General features: G+C 51.7%; 1 protein-coding gene across 2 annotated transcripts in view; it reads left to right on the forward strand.

The window, feature by feature from the left end:
* stau2 (staufen double-stranded RNA binding protein 2) overlaps nucleotides 1-25,558 on the forward strand; it is a 307,502-nt gene that overhangs the window by 34,991 nt on the left and 246,953 nt on the right. For both annotated transcript variants that reach the window (XM_042298686.1, XM_042298685.1), the window contains one exon: nucleotides 25,340-25,499. In XM_042298686.1, coding sequence (XP_042154620.1) covers nucleotides 25,340-25,499 — 160 coding nt within the window. The remainder of the gene's footprint in view (nucleotides 1-25,339; nucleotides 25,500-25,558) is intronic.

Consider the following 25,558-nt stretch of genomic DNA (forward strand, 5'->3'; position numbering starts at 1 on the left):
ATCATCTCCACCCCTCAACCAGTATTCTACAAGAGCACAGGCAAGGGACAACAGACACACCGGTCTCTACATTGCTGATGAGCTGAAGGCAGTCATCAATGACCTTGGACCACAGAAGGTATTTTCACTGGTGCCAGACTATGCTGCGAACATGAAGGCTGCTTGGTGTAAAGTGGGAGGAGTCCTACCCTCACATCACACCCATTGGCTGTGCTGCTCATGCATTGAATCTGCTCCTCAAGGACATCATGGCACTGAAAACAATGGATACACTCTACAAGAGAGCCAAGGAAGTGGTTAGGTGTGTGAAGGGTCATCTAGTTATAGCAGCAATCTACCTCACCAAGCAAAGTGAGAAGAATAAGAGCACCACATTGAAGCTGCCCAGCAACACCTGTTGGGGTGGTGTTGTCATCATGTTTGACAGTCTCCTGGAGGGGAAGGAGTCTCTCCAAGAAATGGCCATACCACAGTCTGCCGATATGGACAGCCCCGTCAAGAGGATCCTCCTGGATGATGTATTTTGGGAGAGAGTGGTAAGCAGTCTGAAACTCCTGAAACCTATAGCAGTAGCCATTGCACAGATTGAGGGAGACCATGTCATCCTGTCTGATGTTCAGACTCTGCTTGAGGATGTAAGAGAAGAAATACGCCCTGCCCACTTCACTGTTGCTCCAAGCAGAGGAAACTGCAGTTCTGAAATAGATCAATAAGCGTGATCTCCTGCCTGAAGCCCATAGAAGACGCAGCGTACATGTTGGACCCCAAGTATGCTGGCAAGAGCATCCAGTCTGGTGCAGAGATCAACAAGGCCTATGGTGTCATCACTACCATGTCTCGTCACCTTGGCCTGGATGAGGGCGAGATTCTTGGCAGTCTGGCAAAGTACACTTCCAAGCATGGGCTTTGGGATGGAGATGCAATATGGCAGTCGTGTCAACATATCTCATCAGCCACCTGGTGGAAGGGACTTTGTAGATCCGAGGTTCTTTCTCCTGTTGCCTCCATCATCCTCCAAATCCCACCAACATCAGCCGCCTCAGAGCGCAACTGGTCCTTGTTTGGGAACACACACACCAAAGCACGCAACAGGCTGACCAATACAAGGGTTGAAAAATTGGTGGCCGTCTGGGCAAATTTGAGGCTTTTTGAGCCTGACAACGAACCATCCTCAGCAAGATTGGAAAGTGACAGTAAAGATGAGGCCTCGGAGTCTGATGTTCAAGAGGTGGACATTGAGGAGGTCCAGGGAGAAGACATGGAAGCCTGAGAGGAGGACAACCAAAGCTTTAGTTTTTAGACTATAATTTTACAGATGTTTGTTGAAAATGTTTTTGGGAGATGCGATGGATCATTGGGGTTCATTCAATATTCCCTTTCTTTTGTTGTTCAGTGAAATCATCCCATGTGAAGAGTCAACTCATTTAAATAAAGTTAAATTTGTAATTAAATAGTTTATTTTATTTCTGTTGGAAGGATTTAATAATTTGCAATTATGTCTTCTTCTGATAAGGTAAAAGGTTTATGTTTCTGTCTCCATATGATAGGGTAAATTTATCCAATGCAAAAAACATCTACATTTAAATGGTATTAATATTAGTTAATATATATATATATATATATATATATATATATATGAATATTTCTGTTAATTCCCACGGAAAGTTTCCACCTCTGAATATTCCTCATATTGTGCAACCCTATTTAGAACACTGAGTGATGAATAACGTCATTGAAGAGACATTGTCATGGAACACAGAGTTGGAATGTTTAGAACACTGAGTGATGAATAACGTCATTGAAGAGACATTGTCATGGAACACAGAGTTGGAATGTTTAGAACGCTGAGTGATGAATAACGTCATTGAAGAGACATTGTCATGGAACACAGAGTTGGAATGTTTAGAACGCTGAGTGATGAATAACGTCATTGAAGAGACATTGTCATGGAACACAGAGTTGGAATGTTTAGAACGCTGAGTGATGAATAACGTCATTGAAGAGACATTGTCATGGAACACAGAGTTGGAATGTTTAGAACACTGAGTGATGAATAACGTCATTGAAGAGACATTGTCATGGAACACAGAGTTGGAATGTTGCGTAATGGAATTAGAAGCCTGGTTCTGATTCTATAGAGGATGAGGTGTTCTGATGAAACATCCGGGGTTCATTTCTCCAGGGGTCTCATTTGTGACCATTGTGTAAATTTCACACTACATTTATGAACAGTCTACACACGCACAAATATAATGATGTTTATTAACTTAGCATACGCCGTACCTACGCATGTTTTCTATTATAAATCAGACCTGTCCTAAAACTGTGTGTGAACAGAATTAAATCTCCTGGAGAACTCCTCCATTCACCCTTTATGGTGACGTAACGTCCTTATTGTTATAATTTGGAACTATTGGTACTTGGCCACGGCCTGCAAAAGACTGTTTTTAATATTTACTTTATCAATAGATTATTGGGTTTCTATGTCCTGCCTTGGTATTGGCTCTGAGATTAACTAGACTATGATGTCATGCTCCTATCCTGCCTTGGTATTGGCTCTGAGATTAACTAGACTATGATGTCATGCTCCTATCCTGCCTTGGTATTGGCTCTGAGATTAACTAGACTATGATGTCATGCTCCTATCCTGCCTTGGTATTGGCTCTGAGATTAACTAGACTATGATGTCATGCTCCTATCCTGCCTTGGTATTGGCTCTGAGATTAACTAGACTATGATGTCATGCTCCTATCCTGCCTTGGTATTGGCTCTGAGATTAACTAGACTATGATGTCATGCTCCTATCCTGCCTTGGTATTGGCTCTGAGATTAACTAGACTATGATGTCACACTCCTATTCTGCCTTGCTATAGGCTCTGAAATGAACTATACTATGATGTCACACTCCTATTCTGCCTTGCTATAGGCTCTGAGATTAACTATACTATGATGTCACACTCCTATTCTGCCTTGCTATAGGCTCTGAGATGAACTATACTATGATGTCACACTCCTATTCTGCCTTGCTATAGGCTCTGAGATTAACTAGACTATGATGTCACACTCCTATCGCATAGCAATACTGTTGCCAGTTTTAGAGAATTCAGCAGTATGTCCACCCGGCCTGAGTGTGGGACCACGTGTATGTCGCCGTGTGGACGAGGGGTGTAACCAAGCCAGACCAGGACCTCCACATCCGTCTGAGACCAGCCACCCTTGACAGCTGATGAAACTGAGGAGTATTTTTGTCTGTAATAAAGCCCTTTTTGGGGGGGAAAACTCATTCTGATTGGCTGGACCTGGCTCCCCAGTGGGTGGGACTATGTCCGCCGAGGCCCAGCCCCCCTACCTCCCAGAGGGCGTTACACTCACTCAGGATGTCTGTCGTGTGTGTGTGTGTGTGTGTGTGTGTGTGTGTGTGTGTGTGTGTGTGTGTGTGTGTGTGTGTGTGTCCACCACTGTGAGACACATTAAAGCACATTAAAGCTACAAGGAAGTCTTCAACTTCAATTACTCCCTGCTGCTGACGACATCGTTTGATTGAGTCATAGTCATCTCTCTCTCTCTCTCTCTCTCTCTCTCTCTCTCTCTCTGTCTCTCTCTCTCTCTCTCTGTCTCTCTCTGTCTCTCTCTGTCTCTCTCTCTCTCTCTCTCTCTCTCTGTCTCTCTCTGTCTCTCTCTCTCTCTCTCTCTCTCTCTCTCTCTCTCTCTCTCTGTCTCTAACCTCTCTGTCTCTCTCTCTCTCTCTCTCTCTCTAACCTCTCTCTGTCTCTCTCTCTCTCTCTCTCTCTCTCTCTCTCTCTCTCTCTCTCTCTCTCTCTCACACACACACATCCACAGCGCCTGTTCTCTCCTCACCCTCCCACTAGGTGTCCCAGTGTGGATCCTCCTTAATGCAGACCAGACGTACCTCTCGACAATGTTTATTGAGCCTGCTACACCACTCTGTGTTGTGTGTTTGCGTGACTTCCTGTGTGGGAGCAGCTTACTTTCCCACGTTGCCCAGATGGGCCTCCCCCTCGCTATTATTCTCCATCTCTCTCTCTCCCTCTCTTTGTCTGTCCTTCCCTCTCTCTCTCCTTCCATGTCTCTCCCCTCTTTCTCTCCTTCTGTCTCTCTCTCTCACTCGATCTCTCTCTCCTCTCTCTCTCCTCTCTCTCCTTCTATCTCTCTCTCCTCTCTCTCTCCTCTCTCTCCTCTCTCTCCTTCTATCTCTCTCCTCCCTCTCTCTCTCTTCTCTCTGTCTCCCTCCCTTTCTTTCTTTCTCTCCCCCTCTCTCCTTCTGTCTCTGGCCCTCTCCTCTCTGTCCCTCCCTCTCCCTACCTCTTCTTCCCTCTCTCTCCTTTATGTCTCTCTCTCCTCCTCTCTCTCTTTCTGTCTCTCCTTCCCAATTCCTGCCCCTTCTTCTCTCTCTGCTCCTGTCTCTCATTCTCTCTCTCCCTCTCTCTCCTCTCTTCCTCTCTTTTCCTTCTCTCTCCCTCCCCTCTCTCCTCTCTTCCTCTCTTTTCCTTCTCCCTACCTCTTTTTTCCTCTCTGTCTCTCCTTATGTCTCTCTCTGCCCCTCTATTCTTCTCTCTCTCTCCTCTCTCTCCTCTCTTTTCCTTCTCCCTACCTCTTTTTCCCTCTCTGTCTCTCCTTATGTCTCTCTCTGCCCCTCTATTCTTCTCTCTCTCTCTCTCTCCCTCCCTCCCAATATCTGTCACTCCTTATGTCTCTCTCTCTGCCCCTCTTTCCTTCTCTCTCTTCCTCCCTCCCAATATCTGTCTCTCCTTATGTCTCTCTCTCTGCCCCTCTTTCCTTCTCTCTCTCTCCCTCCCTCCCTCCCAATATCTGTCTCTCCTTATGTCTCTCTCTCACTCCCTCCCTCCCATTATCTGTCTCTCCTTATCTCTCTCTCTCTGCCCCTCTTTCCTTTTTTCTCTCTCTCTCTCTCTCTCTCTCTCTCTCCCTCTCTCACTCTCTCCCAATATCTGTCTCTCCTTGTCTCTCTCTCTCCACCTCTTTCCTTACTTCTCTCTCTCTCTTTGTCTCTCTCTCTCTCTATTTCCTTCTCTCTCTCCCTCCTCTCTGTCTCTCCCTCTCTGTCTCTCTGTCCCTCCCTCCATCCCTCTCTGTCTCTCTGTCCCTTCCTACATCCCTCTCTGTCTCTCTGTCCCTTCCTACATCCTTCTCCCTCATTTCCAACTCTCCCTTGTTGGGCCTCCCACAGTGACACCAGGCAGAGAAACCGAGAACCAGCCTCCAAGCCTCAATTAACAGCATAGCTAATTCAGGATAATCAAACTAGTATCCCAAGTGTCAATAAGCCCTATGGGCCCTGGTCTAAAGTACGGGTACATTTTGGGACACAGCCTGAGACCCACTGAGCTGATCAGCCACTTGAGGCGGTCTCTTTCAGGCTGGGAGCCATGCTGGGAGCCATGCATCCACAGCAGTCTCTTTCAGGCTGGGAGCCATGTATCCACAGCAGTCTCTTTCAGGCTGGGAGCCATGTATCCACAGCGGTCTCTTTCAGGCTGGCAGCCATGCATCCACAGCAGTCTCTTTCAGGTTGGGAGCCATGCATCCACAGCAGTCTCTTTCAGGCTGGGAGCCATGCATCCACAGCAGTCTCTTTCAGGCTGGGAGCCATGCATCCACAGCAGTCTCTTTCAGGCTGGGAGCCAGGCTGGGAAACATGCATCCACAGCAGTCTCTTTCAGGCTGGGAGCCATGCATCCACAGCAGTCTCTTTCAGGCTGGGAGCCATGCATCCACAGCAGTCTCTTTCAGGCTAGGAGCCATGCATCCACAGCAGTCTCTTTCAGGCTAGGAGCCATGCATCCACAGCAGTCTCTTTCAGGCTGGCAGCCATGCATCCACAGCGGTCTCTTTCAGGCTGGGAGCCATGCCCCCACAGCGGTCTCTTTCAGGCTGGGAGCCATGCCCCCACAGCGGTCTCTTTCAGGCTGGGGCCAGGCTTGAAATGATGCGCATAACTCTGCAATGTTGGGTTGTATTGGAGAGAGTCTGTCTTAAATCATTTCCCACAAACAGTCTGTGCCTGTATTTAGTTTTCATGCTAGTTGGGGCCGAGAATCAACTCTCACATAGGTATGTGGTTGCGAAGGGCATCAGTGTCTTAACAGTGCGATTTGCCAAGGCAGGATACTCTGAGCGCAGCCCAAATCCAGAAATCTGGCAGTGGCTTCTGATTAAATGACATTTTCACAGAACCGCTTGTTGCAATTTCGATGAGGCTCTCTTGTTCAGATATTGGTATGTGGACTGGAGGCAGGGCATGAAAGGGATAACGACTCCAGTGGTTTGTGTCGTCCGTTTCGGTTAAGTACCTGCTTATTTGCACATCCAACTCACTCAGGTGCTTCGCTATTTATCACATTTGACATCGTCGGTGAGATTGAGTTCATTTGCACACAAAACAATCATACAATGATGGAAAGACCTGTGTGTTCTTAGTCTGTGTTGTTCTTGTTCATGCAGACAGAGGGGATCTCCAACTTCTTAGTCTGTGTTCTTGTTAATGCAGACAGAGAAGATCTCCAACTTCTTAGTCTGTGTTGTTCTTGTTCATGCAGACAGAGTAGAGCTCCAACTTCTTAGTCTGTGTTGTCCTTGTTCATGCAGACAGAGGGGATCTCCAACTTCTTAGTCTGTGTTCTTGTTAATGCAGACAGAGAAGATCTCCAACTTCTTAGTCTGTGTTCTTGTTAATGCAGACAGAGAGGATCTCCAACTTCTTAGTCTGTGTTGTTCTTGTTCATGCAGACAGAGTAGAGCTCCAACTTCTTAGTCTGTGTTGTCCTTGTTCATGCAGACAGAGGGGATCTCCAACTTCTTAGTCTGTGTTCTTGTTAATGCAGACAGAGAAGATCTCCAACTTCTTAGTCTGTGTTGTTCTTGTTCATGCAGACAGAGTAGAGCTCCAACTTCTTAGTCTGTGTTGTCCTTGTTCATGCAGACAGAGGGGATCTCCAACTTCTTAGTCTGTGTTCTTGTTAATGCAGACAGAGAAGATCTCCAACTTCTTAGTCTGTGTTGTTCTTGTTAATGCAGACAGAGGGGATCTCCAACTTCTTAGTCTGTGTTGTTCTTGTTCATGCAGACAGAGTAGAGCTCCAACTTCTTAGTCTGTGTTGTTCTTGTTAATGCAGACAGAGGGGATCTCCAACTTCTTAGTCTGTGTTGTCCTTGTTCATGCAGACAGAGTAGAGCTCCAACTTCTTAGTCTGTGTTGTTCTTGTTAATGCAGACAGAGGGGATCTCCAACTTCTTAGTCTGTGTTGTTCTTGTTAATGCAGACAGAGGGGATCTCCAACTTCTTAGTCTGTGTTGTTCTTGTTAATGCAGACAGAGGGGATCTCCAACTTCTTAGTCTGTGTTGTTCTTGTTAATGCAGACAGAGGGGATCTCCAACTTCTTAGTCTGTGTTGTTCTTGTTAATGCAGACAGAGGGGATCTCCAACTTCTTAGTCTGTGTTGTTCTTGTTAATGCAGACAGAGGGGATCTCCAACTTCTTAGTCTGTGTTGTCCTTGTTCATGCAGACAGAGTAGAGCTCCAACTTCTTAGTCTGTGTTGTCCTTGTTCATGCAGACAGAGTAGAGCTCCAACTTCTTAGTCTGTGTTGTCCTTGTTCATGCAGACAGAGTAGAGCTCCAACTTCTTAGTCTGTGTTGTCCTTGTTCATGCAGACAGAGGGGATCTCCAACTTCTTAGTCTGTGTTCTTGTTAATGCAGACAGAGAAGATCTCCAACTTCTTAGTCTGTGTTCTTGTTAATGCAGACAGAGAGGATCTCCAACTTCTTAGTCTGTGTTCTTGTTAATGCAGACAGAGAAGATCTCCAACTTCTTAGTCTGTGTTGTCCTTGTTCATGCAGACAGAGTAGAGCTCCAACTTCTTAGTCTGAGTAACGGTTAATGTGATTGGATGTTAATTATTTGACTAGGCTTCCTGTATTTGACATTGTGTTGTTATTTCACTGAACACTAGATGGTTTCATTTTATTTTTGTCAGTGAAACGAGGCTACTCAGGCGAGGGAAAAACCCACACACAAATGTATAACCCCGTTGGAAAATATAAATGAACTGTTTGGGAAAAATATACATATATATATTTAATTTTTAAATATGAATCACATGTTTATTTGTCGTACCCCTAGATGGAATTTGTATTTGTGGTCGACTGGACCTTTTGTTGGAACACCCATTATTTTTGTCGTACTGAGATTCACCGTCGGGGCCCAGGTCTGGCAGAATCTGCGCAGAATATCTAGACCAAATAAAATACCTAATTGGATGAGTTATTGAAAACAGCGGCAACACTTTATGTGGATATGATCTACTACAGTGGTCATCAAGATCACTTCCGAGTCAAAAAGATACAGTGGTCATCAAGATCGCTTCCGGGTCAAAAAGTAAGCTGAGATCTACTGCTCAGATTATTTATTTGTTGTCTAGTTTGAGAAACAGACGCCTCTCAAGTCTTCAACTGGCAGCTTCCTTAAATGGTACCCTGCAAAACACCAGTCTCAACGTCAACAGTGAAGAGGCGACTCCGGGATGATGGCCTTCTAGGCAGAGTTCCTCTGTCCAGTCTCAACGTCAACAGTGAAGAGGAGACTCTGGGATGATGGCCTTCTAGGCAGAGTTCCTCTGTCCAGTCTCAACGTCAACAGTGAAGAGGAGACTCTGGGATGATGGCCTTCTAGGCAGAGTTCCTCTGTCCAGTCTCAACGTCAACAGTGAAGAGGCGACTCCGGGATGCTGGCCTTCTAGGCAGAGTTCCTCTGTCCAGTCTCAACGTCAACAGTGAAGAGGAGACTCTGGGATGCTGGCCTTCTCGGCAGAGTTCCTCTGTCCAGTCTCAACGTCAACAGTGAAGAGGAGACTCTGGGATGCTGGCCTTCTAGGCAGAGTTCCTCTGTCCAGTCTCAACGTCAACAGTGAAGAGGAGACTCTGGGATGCTGGCCTTCTCGGCAGAGTTCCTCTGTCCAGTCTCAACGTCAACAGTGAAGAGGAGACTCTGGGATGCTGGCCTTCTAGGCAGAGTTCCTCTGTCCAGTCTCAACGTCAACAGTGAAGAGGAGACTCTGGGATGCTGGCCTTCTAGGCAGAGTTCCTCTGTCCAGTCTCAACATCAACAGTGAAGAGGAGACTCTGGGATGATGGCCTTCTAGGCAGAGTTCCTCTGTCCAGTCTCAACGTCAACAGTGAAGAGGAGACTCTGGGATGCTGGCCTTCTAGGCAGAGTTCCTCTGTCCAGTCTCAACGTCAACAGTGAAGAGGAGACTCTGGGATGCTGGCCTTCTAGGCAGAGTTCCTCTGTCCAGTCTCAACGTCAACAGTGAAGAGGAGACTCTGGGATGCTGGCCTTCTAGGCAGAGTTCCTCTGTCCAGTCTCAACGTCAACAGTGAAGAGGAGACTCTGGGATGCTGGCCTTCTCGGCAGAGTTCCTCTGTCCAGTCTCAACGTCAACAGTGAAGAGGAGACACTGGGATGCTGGCCTTCTAGGCAGAGTTCCTCTGTCCAGTCTCAACGTCAACAGTGAAGAGGAGACACTGGGATGCTGGCCTTCTAGGCAGAGTTCCTCTGTCCAGTCTCAACGTCAACAGTGAAGAGGAGACTCTGGGATGCTGGCCTTCTAGGCAGAGTTCCTCTGTCCAGTCTCAACGTCAACAGTGAAGAGGAGACTCTGGGATGCTGGCCTTCTCGGCAGAGTTCCTCTGTCCAGTCTCAACGTCAACAGTGAAGAGGAGACTCTGGGATGCTGGCCTTCTAGGCAGAGTTCCTCTGTCCAGTCTCAACGTCAACAGTGAAGAGGAGACTCTGGGATGCTGGCCTTCTAGGCAGAGTTCCTCTGTCCAGTCTCAACGTCAACAGTGAAGAGGAGACTCTGGGATGCTGGCCTTCTCGGCAGAGTTCCTCTGTCCAGTCTCAACGTCAACAGTGAAGAGGAGACTCTGGGATGCTGGCCTTCTCGGCAGAGTTCCTCTGTCCAGTCTCAACGTCAACAGTGAAGAGGAGACTCTGGGATGCTGGCCTTCTAGGCAGAGTTCCTCTGTCCAGTCTCAATGTCAACAGTGAAGAGGAGACTCTGGGATGCTGGCCTTCTAGGCAGAGTTCCTCTGTCCAGTCTCAACGTCAACAGTGAAGAGGAGACTCTGGGATGCTGGCCTTCTCGGCAGAGTTCCTCTGTCCAGTCTCAACGTCAACAGTGAAGAGGAGACTCTGGGATGCTGGCCTTCTCGGCAGAGTTCCTCTTTCCAGTGTCTGTGTTCTTAATCTTTTATTTTTATTGGCCAGTCTGAGATATGGCTTTTTCTTTGCAACTCTGCATAGAAGGCCAGTATCCCGGAGTCGCCTCTTCACTGTTGATGTTGAGACTGGTGTTTTGCGGGTACTATTTAGTTTGTTGTTGCCTATTTTTTGGGGGCTTTGATGCTTCATGATTGAGTATTGCTCTGTTCAAGTAGAGAGTGATTTTTCTGTGATCTGATAGGGGTGTCAGTGGGCTGACTGTGAACGCTCTGAGAGACTCTGGGTTGAAGTCGGAAGTTTACATACACCTTATCCAAATACTTTTAAACTCAGTTTTTCACAATTCCTGACATTTAATCCGAGTAAAAATTCCCTGTTTTAGGTCAGTTAGGATCACCACTTTATTTTAAGAATGTGAAATTTCAGAATAATAGTAGCGAGAATGATTTATTTCAGCTTTTATTTCTTTCATCACATTCCCAGTGGGTCAGAAGTTTACATACACTCCATTAGTATTTGGTAGCATTGCCTTTAAATTGTTTAACTTGGGTCAAACGTTTCGGGTAGCCCTCCACAAGATTCCCACAATAAGTTGGGTGAATTTTGGCCCATTCCTCCTGACAGAGCTGGTGTAACTGAGTCAGGTTTGTAGGCCTCCTTGCTCGCACACGCTTTTTCAGTTCTGCCCACACATTTTCTATGGGATTGAGGTCAGGGCTTTGTGATGGCCACTCCAATATCTTGACTTTGTTGCCCTTAAGCCATTTTGACACAACTTTGGAAGTATGCTTGGGGTCATTGTCCATTTGGAAGACCCATTTGCGACCAAGCTGTACTTCCTGACTGATGTCTTGAGATGTTGCTTCAATATATCCACATCATTTTCCTCCCTCATGATGCCATCTATTTTGTGAAGTGCACCAGTCCCTCCGGCAGCAAAGCAACCCCACAACATGATGCTGCCAACCCCGTGCTTCACGGTTGGGATGGTGTTCTTCGGCTTGCAAGACCCCCCTTTTTCCTCCAAACACAATAATGGTCATTGTGGTCAAACAGTTCTATTTTTGTTTCATCAGACAGGAGGACATTTCTCCAAAAGGTACGATCTTTGTCCCTGTGTGCAGTTGAAAACCGTAGTCTGGCATTTTTATGGTGGTTTTGGAGCAGTGGCTTCTTCCTTGCTGAGCGGCCTTTCAGGTTATATTGATATAGGACTCGTTTTACTGTGGATATAGATATTTTTCTACCTGTTTCCTCCAGCATCTTCACAAGGTTATTTGCTGTTGTTCTGGGATTGATTTGCACTTTTCATGCCAAAGTACGTTCATCTCTAGGAGACAGAACGCGTCTCCTTCCTGAGCGGTATGATGGCTGCATGGTCCTATGGTGTTTATACTTGCATACTATTGTTTGTACAGATGAACGTGGTACCTTCAGGTGTTTGGAAATTGCTCCCAAGGATTTCTTTTGATTTTTCCATAATTTCAAGCAAAGAGGCACTGAGTTTGAAGGTAGGCCTTGAAATACATCCACAGGTACACCTCCAATTGACTCAAATGATGTCAATTAGCCTATCAGAAACTTCTAAAGCCATGACATCATTTTCTGGATTTTTCCAAGCTGTTTAAAGGCACAGTCAACTTAGTGTATGTAAACTTCTGACCCACTGGAATTGTGATACAGTGAGTTATAAGTGAAATAATCTGTCTGTAAACAATTTTGGGAAAAATGACTTGTGTCGTGCACAAAGTAGATGTCCTAACCGACTTGCCAAAACTATAGTTTGTTAACAAGAAATTTGTGGAGTGGTTGAAAAATTTGTTTTAATGACTCCAACCTAAGTGTATGTAAACTTCTGACTTCAACTGTATGTCGCCACAGACTAGTACATGTCCCTGGGCCTGGAAATGATTGATCTCCCCCTCCAGGATGGAGAAGCTGTCTTCATTAAAATATGGGGTTCTAGTGGGGGGATATAGGTAGCACACAGGAGGACATTTTTCTCTGTTGAGGTAATTTCCTTTTGAATTTCTAGCCAAATGTAGAATGTTCCTGTTTTGATTAATTTAATGGAGTGAGTTAGGTCTGCTCTATACCAAATTACCATACCCCCTGAGTCCCTTCCCTGTTTCACACCTGGTAGTTTGGTGGATGGGACTACCACCTCTCTGTAACCTAGAGGGCAACCAGTGGGTCCATCTCCTCTACACCACCCACCTGGTAGTGTGGTGGATGGGACTACCAGCTCTCTGTAACCTAGAGGGCAACCAGTGGGTCCATCTCCTCTGTACCAGGTTTCTTGCAGGATGATAATGTCTGTATTTCTGATTTCTTTGATGAAGTCCAGGTTCCTCTTTAGGCCAAAGGCAGATGACCTCAGGCCTTGGATGTTCCAGGATGATATAGTGAAGGCTTTGTGTTCCATAGAGTGTCCAATGTTGTTGGTCGTGTGGTTTGGCCTCAGACCAGTAAGTGTGAGCAGAGCCTGCTGAGCATCTGGTACATGCCATTGGCTTGGGGTAGTGTAAGAGTGGGAGTTGGGCCTGTTTGCCCCGCTCACTACCTGGGTGTATGTGTGACTTCTATGTTGAGGCCCTCTTTGCGGTGGTGGGGTGCATGGGGTGGGCAGGAGGGGCATTATCTGATCTGAGGGGGCATAAATGGGATGTGACTCTCCCCGCAAGTCTGGGAGAGTGTCTCACTGGTCTGGGCGGGGGTCTCACTGGTCTGGGAGGGGGTCTCACTGGTCTGGGAGAGTGTCTCACTGGTCTGGGCGGGGGTCTCACTGGTCTGGGCGGGGGTCTCACTGGTCTGGGAGGGGGTCTCACTGGTCTGGGAGGGGGTCTCACTGGTCTGGGAGGGGGTCTCACTGGTCTGGGTGGGGGTCTCACTGGTCTGGGCGGGGGTCTCACTGGTCTGGGAGGGGGTCTCACTGGTCTGGGAGGGGGTCTCACTGGTCTGAGAGGGGGTCTCACTGGTCTGGGAGAGTGTCTCACTGGTCTGGGCGGGGGTCTCACTGGTCTGGGCGGGGGTCTCACTGGTCTGGGAGGGGGTCTCACTGGTCTGGGCGGGGGTCTCACTGGTCTGGGAGGGGTCTCACTGGTCTGGGCGGGGGTCTCACTGGTCTGGGAGGGGGTCTCACTGGTCTGGGCGGGGGTCTCACTGGTCTGGGCGGGGGTCTCACTGGTCTGGGAGGGGGTCTCACTGGTCTGGGCGGGGGTCTCACTGGTCTGGGAGGGGGTCTCACTGGTCTGGGAGGGGGTCTCACTGGTCTGGGCGGGGGTCTCACTGGTCTGGGAGGGGGTCTCACTGGTCTGGGGGGGGGTCTCACTGGTCTGGGAGGGGGTCTCACTGGTCTGGGAGGGGGTCTCACTGGTCTGGGAGAGTGTCTCACTGGTCTGGGCGGGGGTCTCACTGGTCTGGGCGGGGGTCTCACTGGTCTGGGGGGGGTCTCACTGGTCTGGGAGGGGGTCTCACTGGTCTGGGCGGGGGTCTCACTGGTCTGGGCGGGGGTCTCACTGGTCTGGGCGGGGGTCTCACTGGTCTGGGAGGGGGTCTCACTGGTCTGGGCGGGGGTCTCACTGGTCTGGGAGGGGGTCTCACTGGTCTGGGAGGGGGTCTCACTGGTCTGGGCGGGGGTCTCACTGGTCTGGGCGGGGGTCTCACTGGTCTGGGAGGGGGTCTCACTGGTCTGGGAGGGGTGTCTGTTGCTCCTGTGTGAAGTGTTGCGTTTGAGAGCGATGTCTTTTAGGGCCGAAGGTGGGCACTGCTTCCTTGTAGAGGTGGACCTGGTCATAGAGGCTGTTCTAGTCCAGGGTGGACCTGGTCATAGAGGCTGTTCTAGTCCAGGGTGGACCTGGTCATAGAGGCTGTTCTAGTCCAGGGTGGACCTGGTCATAGAGGCTGTTCTAGTCCAGGGTGGACCTGGTCATAGAGGCTGTTATAGTCCAGGGTGGACCTGGTCATAGAGGCTGTTCTAGTCCAGGGTGGACCTGGTCATAGAGGCTGTTCTAGTCCAGGGTGGAGTGGTGGACCTGGTCATAGAGGCTGTTCAGGTCCAGGGTGGAGTGGTGGGCCTGGTCATAGAGGCTGTTCTAGTCCAGGGTGGACCTGGTCATAGAGGCTGTTCAGGTCCAGGGTGGACCTGGTCATAGAGGCTGTTCTAGTCCAGGGTGGACCTGGTCATAAAGGCTGTTCTAGTCCATGGTGGAGTGGTGGACCTGGTCATAGAGGCTGTTCAGGTCCAGGGTGGACCTGGTCATAGAGGCTGTTCTAGTCCAGGGTGGACCTGGTCATAGAGGCTGTTCTAGTCCAGGGTGGAGTGGTGGACCTGGTCATAGAGGCTGTTCAGGTCCAGGGTGGACCTGGTCAAAGAGGCTGTTCTAGTCCAGGGTGGACCTGGTCATACAGGCTGTTCTAGTCCAGGGTGGACCTGGTCATAAAGGCTGTTCTAGTCCATGGTGGAGTGGTGGACCTGGTCATAGAGGCTGTTCAGGTCCAGGGTGGACCTGATCATAGAGGCTGTTCTAGTCCAGGGTGGACCTGGTCATAGAGGCTGTTCTAGTCCAGGGTGGACCTGGTCATAAAGGCTGTTCTAGTCCATGGTGGACCTGGTCATAGAGGCTGTTCTAGTCCTGGGTGGACCTGGTCATAGAGGCTGTTCTAGTCCAGGGTGGAGTGGTGGACCTGGTCATAGAGGCTGTTCAGGTCCAGGGTGGACCTGGTCATAGAGGCTGTTCTAGTCCAGGGTGGACCTGGTCATAGAGGCTGTTCTAGTCCTGGGTGGACCTGGTCATAGAGGCTGTTCTAGTCCAGGGTGGAGTGGTGGACCTGGTCATAGAGGCTGTTCAGGTCCAGGGTGGACCTGGTCATAGAGGCTGTTCTAGTCCTGGGTGGACCTGGTCATAGAGGCTGTTCTAGTCCAGGGTGGAGTGGTGGACCTGGTCACAGAGGCTGTTCAGGTCCAGGGTGGACCTGGTCATAGAGGCTGTTCTAGTCCTGGGTGGACCTGGTCATAGAGGCTGTTCTAGTCCAGGGTGGAGTGGTGGACCTGGTCATAGAGGCTGTTCTAGTCCAGGGTGGACCTGGTCATAGAGGCTGTTCTAGTCCAGGGTGGACCTGGTCATAGAGGCTGTTCTAGTCCAGGGTGGACCTGGTCATAGAGGCTGTTCTAGTCCAGGGTGGACCTGGTCATAGAGGCTGTTCTAGTCCAGGGTTGACCTGGTCATAGAGGCTGTTCTAGTCCAGGGTGGAGTGGTGGACCTGGTCATAGAGGCTATACAGGTGCAGGGTGGACCTGGTCATAGAGGCTGTTCTAGTCCAGGGTGGACCTGGTCATAGAGGCTGTTCTAGTCCAGGGTGGACCTGGTCATAGAGGCTGTTCTAGTCCAGGGTGGACCTGGTCATAAAGGCTGTTCTAGTCCATGGTGGAGTGGTGGACCTGGTCATAGAGGCTGTTCTAGTCCAGGGTGGACCTGGTCATAAAGGCTGTTCTAGTCCATGGTGGACCTGGTCATAGAGGCTGTTCTAGTCCTGGGTGGACCTGGTCATAGAGGCTGTTCTAGTCCAGGGTGGAGTGGTGGACCTGGTCATAGAGGCTGTTCAGGTCCAGGGTGGACCTGGTCATAGAGGCTGTTCTAGTCCAGGGTGGACCTGGTCATAGAGGCTGTTCTAGTCCAGGGTGGACCTGGTCATAGAGGCTGTTCTAGTCCAGGGTTGACCTGGTCATAGAGGCTGTTCTAGTCCAGGGTGGAGTGGTGGACCTGGTCATAGAGGCTATACAGGTGCAGGGTGGACCTGGTCATAGAGGCTGTTCTAGTCCAGGGTGGACCTGGTCATAGAGGCTGTTCTAGTCCTGGGTGGACCTGGTCATAGAGGCTGTTCAGGTCCAGGGTGGAGTGGTGGACCTGGTCATAGAGGCTGTTCTAGTCCAGGGTGGACCTGGTCATAGAGGCTGTTCTAGTCCAGGGTGGACCTGGTCATAGAGGCTGTTCTAGTCCAGGGTGGACCTGGTCATAAAGGCTGTTCTAGTCCATGGTGGAGTGGTGGACCTGGTCATAGAGGCTGTTCTAGTCCAGGGTGGACCTGGTCATAAAGGCTGTTCTAGTCCATGGTGGACCTGGTCATAGAGGCTGTTCTAGTCCTGGGTGGACCTGGTCATAGAGGCTGTTCTAGTCCAGGGTGGAGTGGTGGACCTGGTCATAGAGGCTGTTCAGGTCCAGGGTGGACCTGGTCATAGAGGCTGTTCTAGTCCAGGGTGGACCTGGTCATAGAGGCTGTTCTAGTCCTGGGTGGACCTGGTCATAGAGGCTGTTCTAGTCCAGGTGGAGTGGTGGACCTGGTCATAGAGGCTGTTCAGGTCCAGGGTGGACCTGGTCATAGAGGCTGTTCTAGTCCTGGGTGGACCTGGTCATAGAGGCTGTTCTAGTCCAGGGTGGAGTGGTGGACCTGGTCATAGAGGCTGTTCAGGTCCAGGGTGGACCTGGTCATAGAGGCTGTTCTAGTCCTGGGTGGACCTGGTCATAGAGGCTGTTCTAGTCCAGGGTGGAGTGGTGGACCTGGTCATAGAGGCTGTTCTAGTCCAGGGTGGACCTGGTCATAGAGGCTGTTCTAGTCCAGGGTGGACCTGGTCATAGAGGCTGTTCTAGTCCAGGGTGGACCTGGTCATAGAGGCTGTTCTAGTCCAGGGTGGACCTGGTCATAGAGGCTGTTCTAGTCCAGGGTTGACCTGGTCATAGAGGCTGTTCTAGTCCTGGGTGGACCTGGTCATAGAGGCTGTTCAGGTCCAGGGTGGAGTGGTGGACCTGGTCATAGAGGCTATACAGGTGCAGGGTGGACCTGGTCATAGAGGCTGTTCTAGTCCAGGGTGGACCTGGTCATAGAGGCTGTTCTAGTCCTGGGTGGACCTGGTCATAGAGGCTGTTCAGGTCCAGGGTGGAGTGGTGGACCTGGTCATAGAGGCTGTTCAGGTCCAGGGTGGACCTGGTCATAGAGGCTGTTCTAGTCCAGGGTGGACCTGGTCATAGAGGCTGTTCTAGTCCAGGGTGGACCTGGTCATAAAGGCTGTTCTAGTCCATGGTGGAGTGGTGGACCTGGTCATAGAGGCTGTTCAGGTCCAGGGTGGACCTGGTCATAGAGGCTGTTCTAGTCCAGGGTGGACCTGGTCATAGAGGCTGTTCTAGTCCAGGGTGGAGTGGTGGACCTGGTCATAGAGGCTGTTCAGGTCCAGGGTGGAGTGGTGGACCTGGTCATAGAGGCTGTTCAGGTCCAGGGTGGACCTGGTCAAAGAGGCTGTTCTAGTCCAGGGTGGACCTGGTCATACAGGCTGTTCTAGTCCAGGGTGGACCTGGTCATAAAGGCTGTTCTAGTCCATGGTGGAGTGGTGGACCTGGTCATAGAGGCTGTTCAGGTCCAGGGTGGACCTGATCATAGAGGCTGTTCTAGTCCAGGGTGGACCTGGTCATAGAGGCTGTTCTAGTCCAGGGTGGACCTGGTCATAGAGGCTGTTCTAGTCCAGGGTGGACCTGGTCATAGAGGCTGTTCTAGTCCAGGGTGGACCTGGTCATAGAGGCTGTTCTAGTCCAGGGTGGAGTGGTGGACCTGGTCATAGAGGCTATTCAGGTCCAGGGTGGACCTGGTCATAGAGGCTGTTCTAGTCCAGGGTGGACCTGGTCATAGAGGCTGTTCTAGTCCAGGGTGGACCTGGTCATAGAGGCTGTTCTAGTCCTGGGTGGACCTGGTCATAGAGGCTGTTCTAGTCCAGGGTGGAGTGGTGGACCTGGTCATAGAGGCTGTTCAGGTCCAGGGTGGACCTGGTCATAGAGGCTGTTCTAGTCCAGGGTGGACCTGGTCATAGAGGCTGTTCTAGTCCAGGGTGGACCTGGTCATAAAGGCTGTTCTAGTCCATGGTGGAGTGGTGGACCTGGTCATAGAGGCTGTTCAGGTCCAGGGTGGACCTGGTCATAGAGGCTGTTCTAGTACAGGGTGGACCTGGTCATAAAGGCTGTTCTAGTCCATGGTGGAGTGGTGGACCTGGTCATAGAGGCTGTTCTAGTCCAGGGTGGACCTGGTCATAGAGGCTGTTCTAGTCCTGGGTGGACCTGGTCATAGAGGATGTTCTAGTCCATGGTGGAGTGGTGGACCTGGTCATAGAGGCTGTTCAGGTCCAGGGTGGACCTGGTCATAGAGGCTGTTCTAGTCCAGGGTGGACCTGGTCATAGAGGCTGTTCTAGTCCAGGGTGGACATGGTCATAGAGGCTGTTCTAGTCCAGGGTGGAGTGGTGGACCTGGTCATAGAGGCTGTTCAGGTCCAGGGTGGACCTGGTCAAAGAGGCTGTTCTAGTCCAGGGTGGACCTGGTCATACAGGCTGTTCTAGTCCAGGGTGGACCTGGTCATAAAGGCTGTTCTAGTCCATGGTGGAGTGGTGGACCTGGTCATAGAGGCTGTTCAGGTCCAGGGTGGACCTGGTCATAGAGGCTGTTCTAGTCCAGGGTGGAGTGGTGGACCTGGTCATAGAGGCTGTTCAGGTCCAGGGTGGACCTGGTCATAGAGGCTGTTCTAGTCCAGGGTGGACCTGGTCATAGAGGCTGTTCTAGTCCAGGGTGGACCTGGTCATAAAGGCTGTTCTAGTCCGTGGTGGACCTGGTCATAGAGGCTGTTCAGGTCCAGGGTGGACCTGGTCATAGAGGCTGTTCTAGTCCAGGGTGGACCTGGTCATAAAGGCTGTTCTAGTCCATGGTGGAGTGGTGGACCTGGTCATAGAGGCTGTTCAGGTCCAGGGTGGACCTGGTCATAGAGGCTGTTCTAGTCCAGGGTGGACCTGGTCATAGAGGCTGTTCTAGTCCAGGGTGGAGTGGTGGACCTGGTCATAGAGGCTGTTCAGGTCCAGGGTGGACCTGGTCATAGAGGCTGTTCTAGTCCAGGGTGGACCTGGTCATAGAGGCTGTTCTAGTCCAGGGTGGACCTGGTCATAAAGGCTGTTCTAGTCCATGGTGGAGTGGTGGACCTGGTCATAGAGGCTGTTCAGGTCCAGGGTGGACCTGGTTATAGAGGCTGTTCTAGTCCAGGGTGGACCTGGTCATAAAGGCTGTTCTAGTCCATGGTGGAGTGGTGGACCTGGTCATAGAGGCTGTTCAGGTCCAGGGTGGACCTGGTCATAGAGGCTGTTCTAGTCCAGGGTGGACCTGGTCATAGAGGCTGTTCTAGTCCAGGGTGGAGTGATGGACCTGGTCATAGAGGCTGTTCAGGTCCAGGGTGGACCTGGTCATAGAGGCTGTTCTAGTCCAGGGTGGACCTGGTCATAGAGGCTGTTCTAGTCCATGGTGGAGTGGTGGACCTGGTCATAGAGGCTGTTCAGGTCCAGGGTGGACCTGGTCATAGAGGCTGTTCTAGTCCAGGGTGGACCTGGTCATAGAGGCTGTTCTAGTTCAGGGTGGAGTGGTGGACCTGGTCATAGAGGCTGTTCTAGTCCAGGGTGGAGTGGTGGACCTGGTCATAGAGGCTGTTCTAGTCCAGGGTGGAGTGGTGGACCTGGTCATAGGGGCTGTTCTAGTCCAGGGTCGACCTGGTCATAGAGGCTGTTCTAGTCTAGGGTGGAGTGGTGGACCTGGTCATAGAGGCTGTTCTAGTCCAGGGTCGACCTGGTCATAGAGGCTGTTCTAGTCAAGGGTGGAGTGGTGGACCTGGTCATAGAGGCTGTTCTAGTCCAGGGTGGAGTGGTGGACCTGGTCATAGAGGCTGTTCTAGTCCAGGGTGGAGTGGTGAACCTGGTCATAGAGGCTGTTCTAGTCCAGGATGGACCTGGTCATAGAGGCTGTTCTAGTCCAGGGTGGACCTGGTCATAGAGACTGTTCTAGTCCAGGGTGGAGTGGTGGACCTGGTCATAGAGGCTGTTCTAGTCCAGGGTGGAGTGGTGGACCTGGTCATAGAGGCTGTTCTAGTCCAGGGTGGACCTGGTCATAGAGGCTGTTCTAGTCCAGGGTGGAGTGGTGGACCTGGTCATAGAGGCTGTTCTAGTCCAGGGTGGAGTGGTGGGCCTGGTCATAGAGGCTGTTCTAGTCCAGGGTGGACCTGGTCATAGAGGCTGTTCTAGTCCAGGGTGGACCTGGTCATAGAGGCTGTTGTAGTCCAGGTTGGATTGGTGGACCTGGTCATAGAGGCTGTTCTAGTCCAGGGTGGAGTGGTGGACCTGGTCATAGAGGCTGTTCTAGTCCAGGGTGGAGTGGTGGACCTGGTCATAGAGGCTGTTCTAGTCCAGGGTGGACCTGGTCATAGAGGCTGTTCTAGTCCAGGGTGGACCTGGTCATAGAGGCTGTTCTAGTCCAGGGTGGAGTGGTGGACCTGGTCATAGAGGCTGTTCTAGTCCAGGGTGAACCTGGTCATAGAGGCTGTTCTAGTCCAGGGTGGAGTGGTGGACCTGGTCATAGAGGCTGTTCTAGTCCAGGGTGGAGTGGTAGACCTGGTCATAGAGGCTGTTCTAGTCCAGGGTGGAGTGGTAGACCTGGTCATAGAGGCTGTTCTAGTCCAGGGTGGACCTGGTCATAGAGGCTGTTCTAGTCCAGGGTGGACCTGGTCATAAAGGCTGTTCTAGTCCAGGGTGGAGTGGTGGACTAGGAAAGCATTTGGTTTTGAGGCACAGTCACGGGAAATACTTGCGTTTACCGGCTGTATGGTAGCAGGGTGGAGATAACCACTCAATTCAATTCAATTCAAGGGGATGTATTGGCATGGGAAACATGTGTTAACATTGCCAATGCACACTCTCCCTCCCTGCCACTCTCTCTCTCTCTGTCTCCCTCCCTCCCACTCTCTCTCCCTCCCACTCTCTCCCTCCCACTCTCTCTCCCTCCCACTCTCTCTCCCTCCCTCTCTCTCTCCCTCCGTCTCCCTCCCTCCCACTCTCTCTCCCTCCGTCTCCCTCCCTCCCACTCTCTCTCCCTCCGTCTCCCTCCCTCCCACTCTCTCTCCCTCCGTCTCCCTCCCTCCCACTCTCTCTCCCTCCTCTCCCTCCCTCCCACTCTCTCTCCCTCCGTCTCCCTCCCTCCCCTCTCTCTCCCTCCGTCTCCCTCCCTCCCACTCTCTCTCCCTCCGTCTCCCTCCCTCCCCTCTCTCTCCCTCCGTCTCCCTCCCTCCCACTCTCTCTCCCTCCGTCTCCCTCCCTCCCACTCTCTCTCCCTCCGTCTCCCTCCCTCCCACTCTCTCTCCCTCCGTCTCCCTCCCTCCCCTCTCTCTCCCTCCGTCTCCCTCCCTCCCACTCTCTCTCCAGCCGTCTCCCTCCCTCCCACTCTCTCTCCCTCCGTCTCCCTCCCTCCCACTCTCTCTCCCTCCGTCTCCCTCCCTCCCTCTCTCAGCACCTGTAGAACCCGTGCAGTGGTGTGTTCCTCCGTTCCAGCTGCTCTCCTCTCCTTCCAGCTCCTCAATCCTCTGCCAAGTCAGGGGCCGTAGGGCTCTGGATAAAATGTGTTCACTGTGTAGTGCATAGGGTACAGTTTGGGATGCAGTCCTCCTGGCCTTGGCCATAGGGTACAGTTTGGGATGCAGTCCTCCTGGCCTTGGCCATAGGGTACAGTTTGGGATGCAGTCCTCCTGGCCTTGGCCATAGGGTACAGTTTGGGATGCAGTCCTCCTGGCCTTGGCCATAGGGTACAGTTTGGGATGCAGTCCTCCTGGCCTTGGCCATAGGGTACAGTTTGGGATGCAGTCCTCCTGGCCTTGGCCATAGGGTACAGTTTGGGATGCAGTCCTCCTGGCCTTGGCCATAGGGTACAGTTTGGGATGCAGTCCTCCTGGCCTTGGCCATAGGGTACAGTTTGGGATGCAGTCCTCCTGACCTTGGCCATAGGGTACAGTTTGGGATGCAGTCTTCCTGACCTTGGCCATAGGGTACAGTTTGGGATGCAGTCCTCCTGGCCTTGGCCATAGGGTACAGTTTGGGATGCAGTCCTCCTGGCCTTGGCCATAGGGTACAGTTTGGGATGCAGTCCTCCTGACCTTGGCCATAGGGTACAGTTTGGGATGCAGTCCTCCTGGCCTTGGCCATAGGGTACAGTTTGGGATGCAGTCTTCCTGACCTTGGCCATAGGGTACAGTTTGTGATGCAGTCCTCCTGGCCTTGGCCCATGTTGCACTTGGCATTTCCTCTGAAGCCCTAGGGCCACGCATGACGTGAGAAGAGAGGGCCAGGCAGACCCACCCTGCCCTGGGAAGGCCCCTGTGGACAGGGGATAGAGAGGGAGAGAGAAAGGGTGTGTTTGTGTGATCATAAGAGAGAGCAGGGGGGGTTGTGGGGTGGCGGAGAACTCTGGTGAATTTTGGGAGAGAATAACTGACTCATTCCAACAGCCAGCTGGACTGGGAAGGATGAAGGAATGGTGAGGGGGAAGGAATGAGGGAGAAAGAGAACAAGAGAAGCAAGAAATATGGAGAAAGATGGGAGGCAACAGAGGAGGGGTAGGAGAGAGGGACAGGGAGAGGGAGGGAGGAACAGGGAGAGAGGGACAGGGAGAGAGGGACAGGGAGAGGGAGGGAGGAACAGGGAGAGAGGAACAGGGAGAGGGAGGGAGGAACAGGGAGAGGGAGGAAGGAACAGGGAGGGAGGAACAGGGAGAGAGGAACAGGGAGAGGGAGGGATGAACAGGGAGAGGGAGGGAGGAACAGGGAGAGAGGAACAGGGAGAGAGTAACAGGGAGAGAGGAACAGGGAGAGGGAAGGAGGAACAGGGAGAGAGGAACAGGGAGAGGGAGAGAGGAACAGGGAGAGAGGAACAAGGAGAGAGGAACAGGGAGAGGGAGAGAGGAACAGGGAGAGAGGAACGGGGAGAGGGAGGGAGGAACAGGGAGGGAGGGACATGGAGAGGGAGGGAGGAACAGGGAGAGAGGAACAGAGGGAGAGGGAGGGAGGAACAAGGAGGGAGGGACATGGAGAGAGGCACAGGGAGAGGGAGAGAGGAACAGGGAGAGGGAGGGAGGAACAGGGAGAGAGGGAGGGAGGAACAAGGAGGGAGGGACATGGAGAGAGGCACAGGGAGAGGGAGGGAGGAACAGGGAGAGAGGAACAGGGAGAGAGGGACAGGGAGAGAGGAACAGGGAGAGAGGAACAGGGAGAGAGGACCAGGGAGAGGGAGGGATGAACAGGGAGAGGGAGGGAGGAACAGGGAGAGAGGACCAGGGAGAGGGAGGGAGGAACAGGGAGAGAGGACCAGGGAGAGGGAGGGAGGAACAGGGAGAGAGGACCAGGGAGAGGGAGGGAGGAACAGGGAGAAGGAGGGAGGAAAAGGGAGAGAGGCACAGGGAGAGGGAGAGAGGCACAGGGAGGGAGGAACAGGGAGAGAGGGACATGGAGAGAGGAACAGGGAGAGAGGAACAGGGAGAAAGGGACATGGAGAGAGGAACAGGGAGGGAGGAACACGGAGGGAGGTACAGGGAGGGAGATACAGGGAGAGAGGGACATGGAGAGAGGAACAGGGAGAGAGGGACAGGGAGGGAGGAACAGGGAGGGAGGAACAGGGAGAAAGCAACAGGGAGGGAGGAACAGGGAGGGAGGAACAGGGAGAGAGGAACAGGGAGAGAGGAACAGGGAGAGAGGAACAGGGAGAGAGGAACAGGGAGAGAGGGACATGGAGAGAGGAACAGGGAGAGAGGAACAGCGAGGGAGGAACAGGGAGAGAGGAACAGGGAGAGAGGAACAGGGAGAGGGAGGAACAGGGAGAGAGGAACAGGGAGAGAGGAACAGGGAGAGGGAGGAACAGGGAGAGAGGGACATGGAGAGAGGAACAGGGAGAGGGAGGGAGGAACAGGGAGAGGGAGGGAGGAACATGGAGGGATGAACAGGGAGAGGGAGGGAGAACAGGGAGAGAGGAACAGGGAGAGAGGAACAGGGAGAGAGAGGAACAGGGAGAGAGGAACAGGGAGAGAGGGACAGGGAGGGAGGAACAGGGAGAGAGGAACAGGGAGAGAGGAACAGGGAGAGAGGGGAACAGGGAGAGGGAGGGAGGAACAGGGAGAGAGGAACAGGGAGAGGGAGGGAGAACAGGGAGAGAGGGACAGGGAGAGAGGGACAGAGAGAGAGGAACAGGGAGTGGGAGGGAGGAACTCTCTGTCTCTCTCTCTCTCTCTCTCTCTCTCTCCCTCTCTCTCTCTCTCTCTGTCTCTCTCTCTCCCTCTCTCTCTGTCTCTCTCTCCCTCTCTCCCTCTCTCTCTCTCTCTCTCTCTCTCTCTCTCTCTATCTCTTCCTCTCTCTCTCTCTCTCTCTCTCTCCTCTCTCTCTCTCTCTCTCTCTCTCTCTCTCTCTCTCTCTCTCTCTCTCTCTCTCCTCTCTCTCTCTCTCTCTCTCTCTCTCCTCTCTCTCTCTCTCTCTCTCTCTCTCTCTCTCTCTCTCTCTCTCTCTCTCTCTCTCTCTCTCTCTCTCTCTCTCTCTCTCTCTCTCTCTCTCTCTCTCTCTCTCTCTCTCTCTCTCTCTCTCTCTCTCTCTCTCTCTCTCTCTCTCTCTCTCTCTCTCTCTCTCTCTCTCTCTCGGGGTTGGGGTCAATTCCATTTAAATTCCCGTCGATTCAGGAACTACACTGGAAATTCCAATTCTCTTGGAATTTGGTTTACCTTTGTAATTGAAATGGGTTTGGCCCCAACCTCGGTTTCCATACAGATGTGCTTTTCTTTTTCTAGTTGGTCATGTGTTTACAGGTGTAATTCAATTCATCTGGTGTTCCCAAACCCTTTTTCATTTACCTGAGAGCCAATGGCTGAGCAGCATTATTTTGCCAAGGAAGGAGCTTTCTATCATTGATCCAGAGCAACTTACTGAACAGTCCGTGCATTCAACTAAGTCTAGGATAACAAGGACATGTCCCAGTCATTAGGCACACTAGATCATTCTATGAAATGGCTACTATCAGCAAAATCACTCTTCCAGGCTTTACAGACTGACTGCTGTAGTCTACCAGGTTTCACTAAAGCCCCAGAACAATCAAAGGCCTTTTTTCTCTCTCCCCCTCTCTCTCTACTCCCCCTCCCCCTCTCTCTCTCTCTCTCTCTCTCTCTCTCTCTCTCTCTCTCTCTCCCTCTCTCTCTACTTCCATCCCAGGTACCACTACCCAGTTCCAAAGATCTTCTATGTCCAGTTGTCTGTGGGCACTAATGAGTTTATTGGAGAGGGCCGGACTCGCCAGGCAGCCCGTCACAACGCCGCCATGAAGGCCCTGCAAGCCCTCCGCAATGAACCCATACCTGAACGACCACCTCAGGTAACTATGGGCACGGACACACACATACACTCACACAGGCACATGGACACACATGGAGA

Source organism: Oncorhynchus tshawytscha, linkage group LG16, assembly GCF_018296145.1.
Source record: "Oncorhynchus tshawytscha isolate Ot180627B linkage group LG16, Otsh_v2.0, whole genome shotgun sequence".
Classification (NCBI taxonomy): domain Eukaryota; kingdom Metazoa; phylum Chordata; class Actinopteri; order Salmoniformes; family Salmonidae; genus Oncorhynchus; species Oncorhynchus tshawytscha.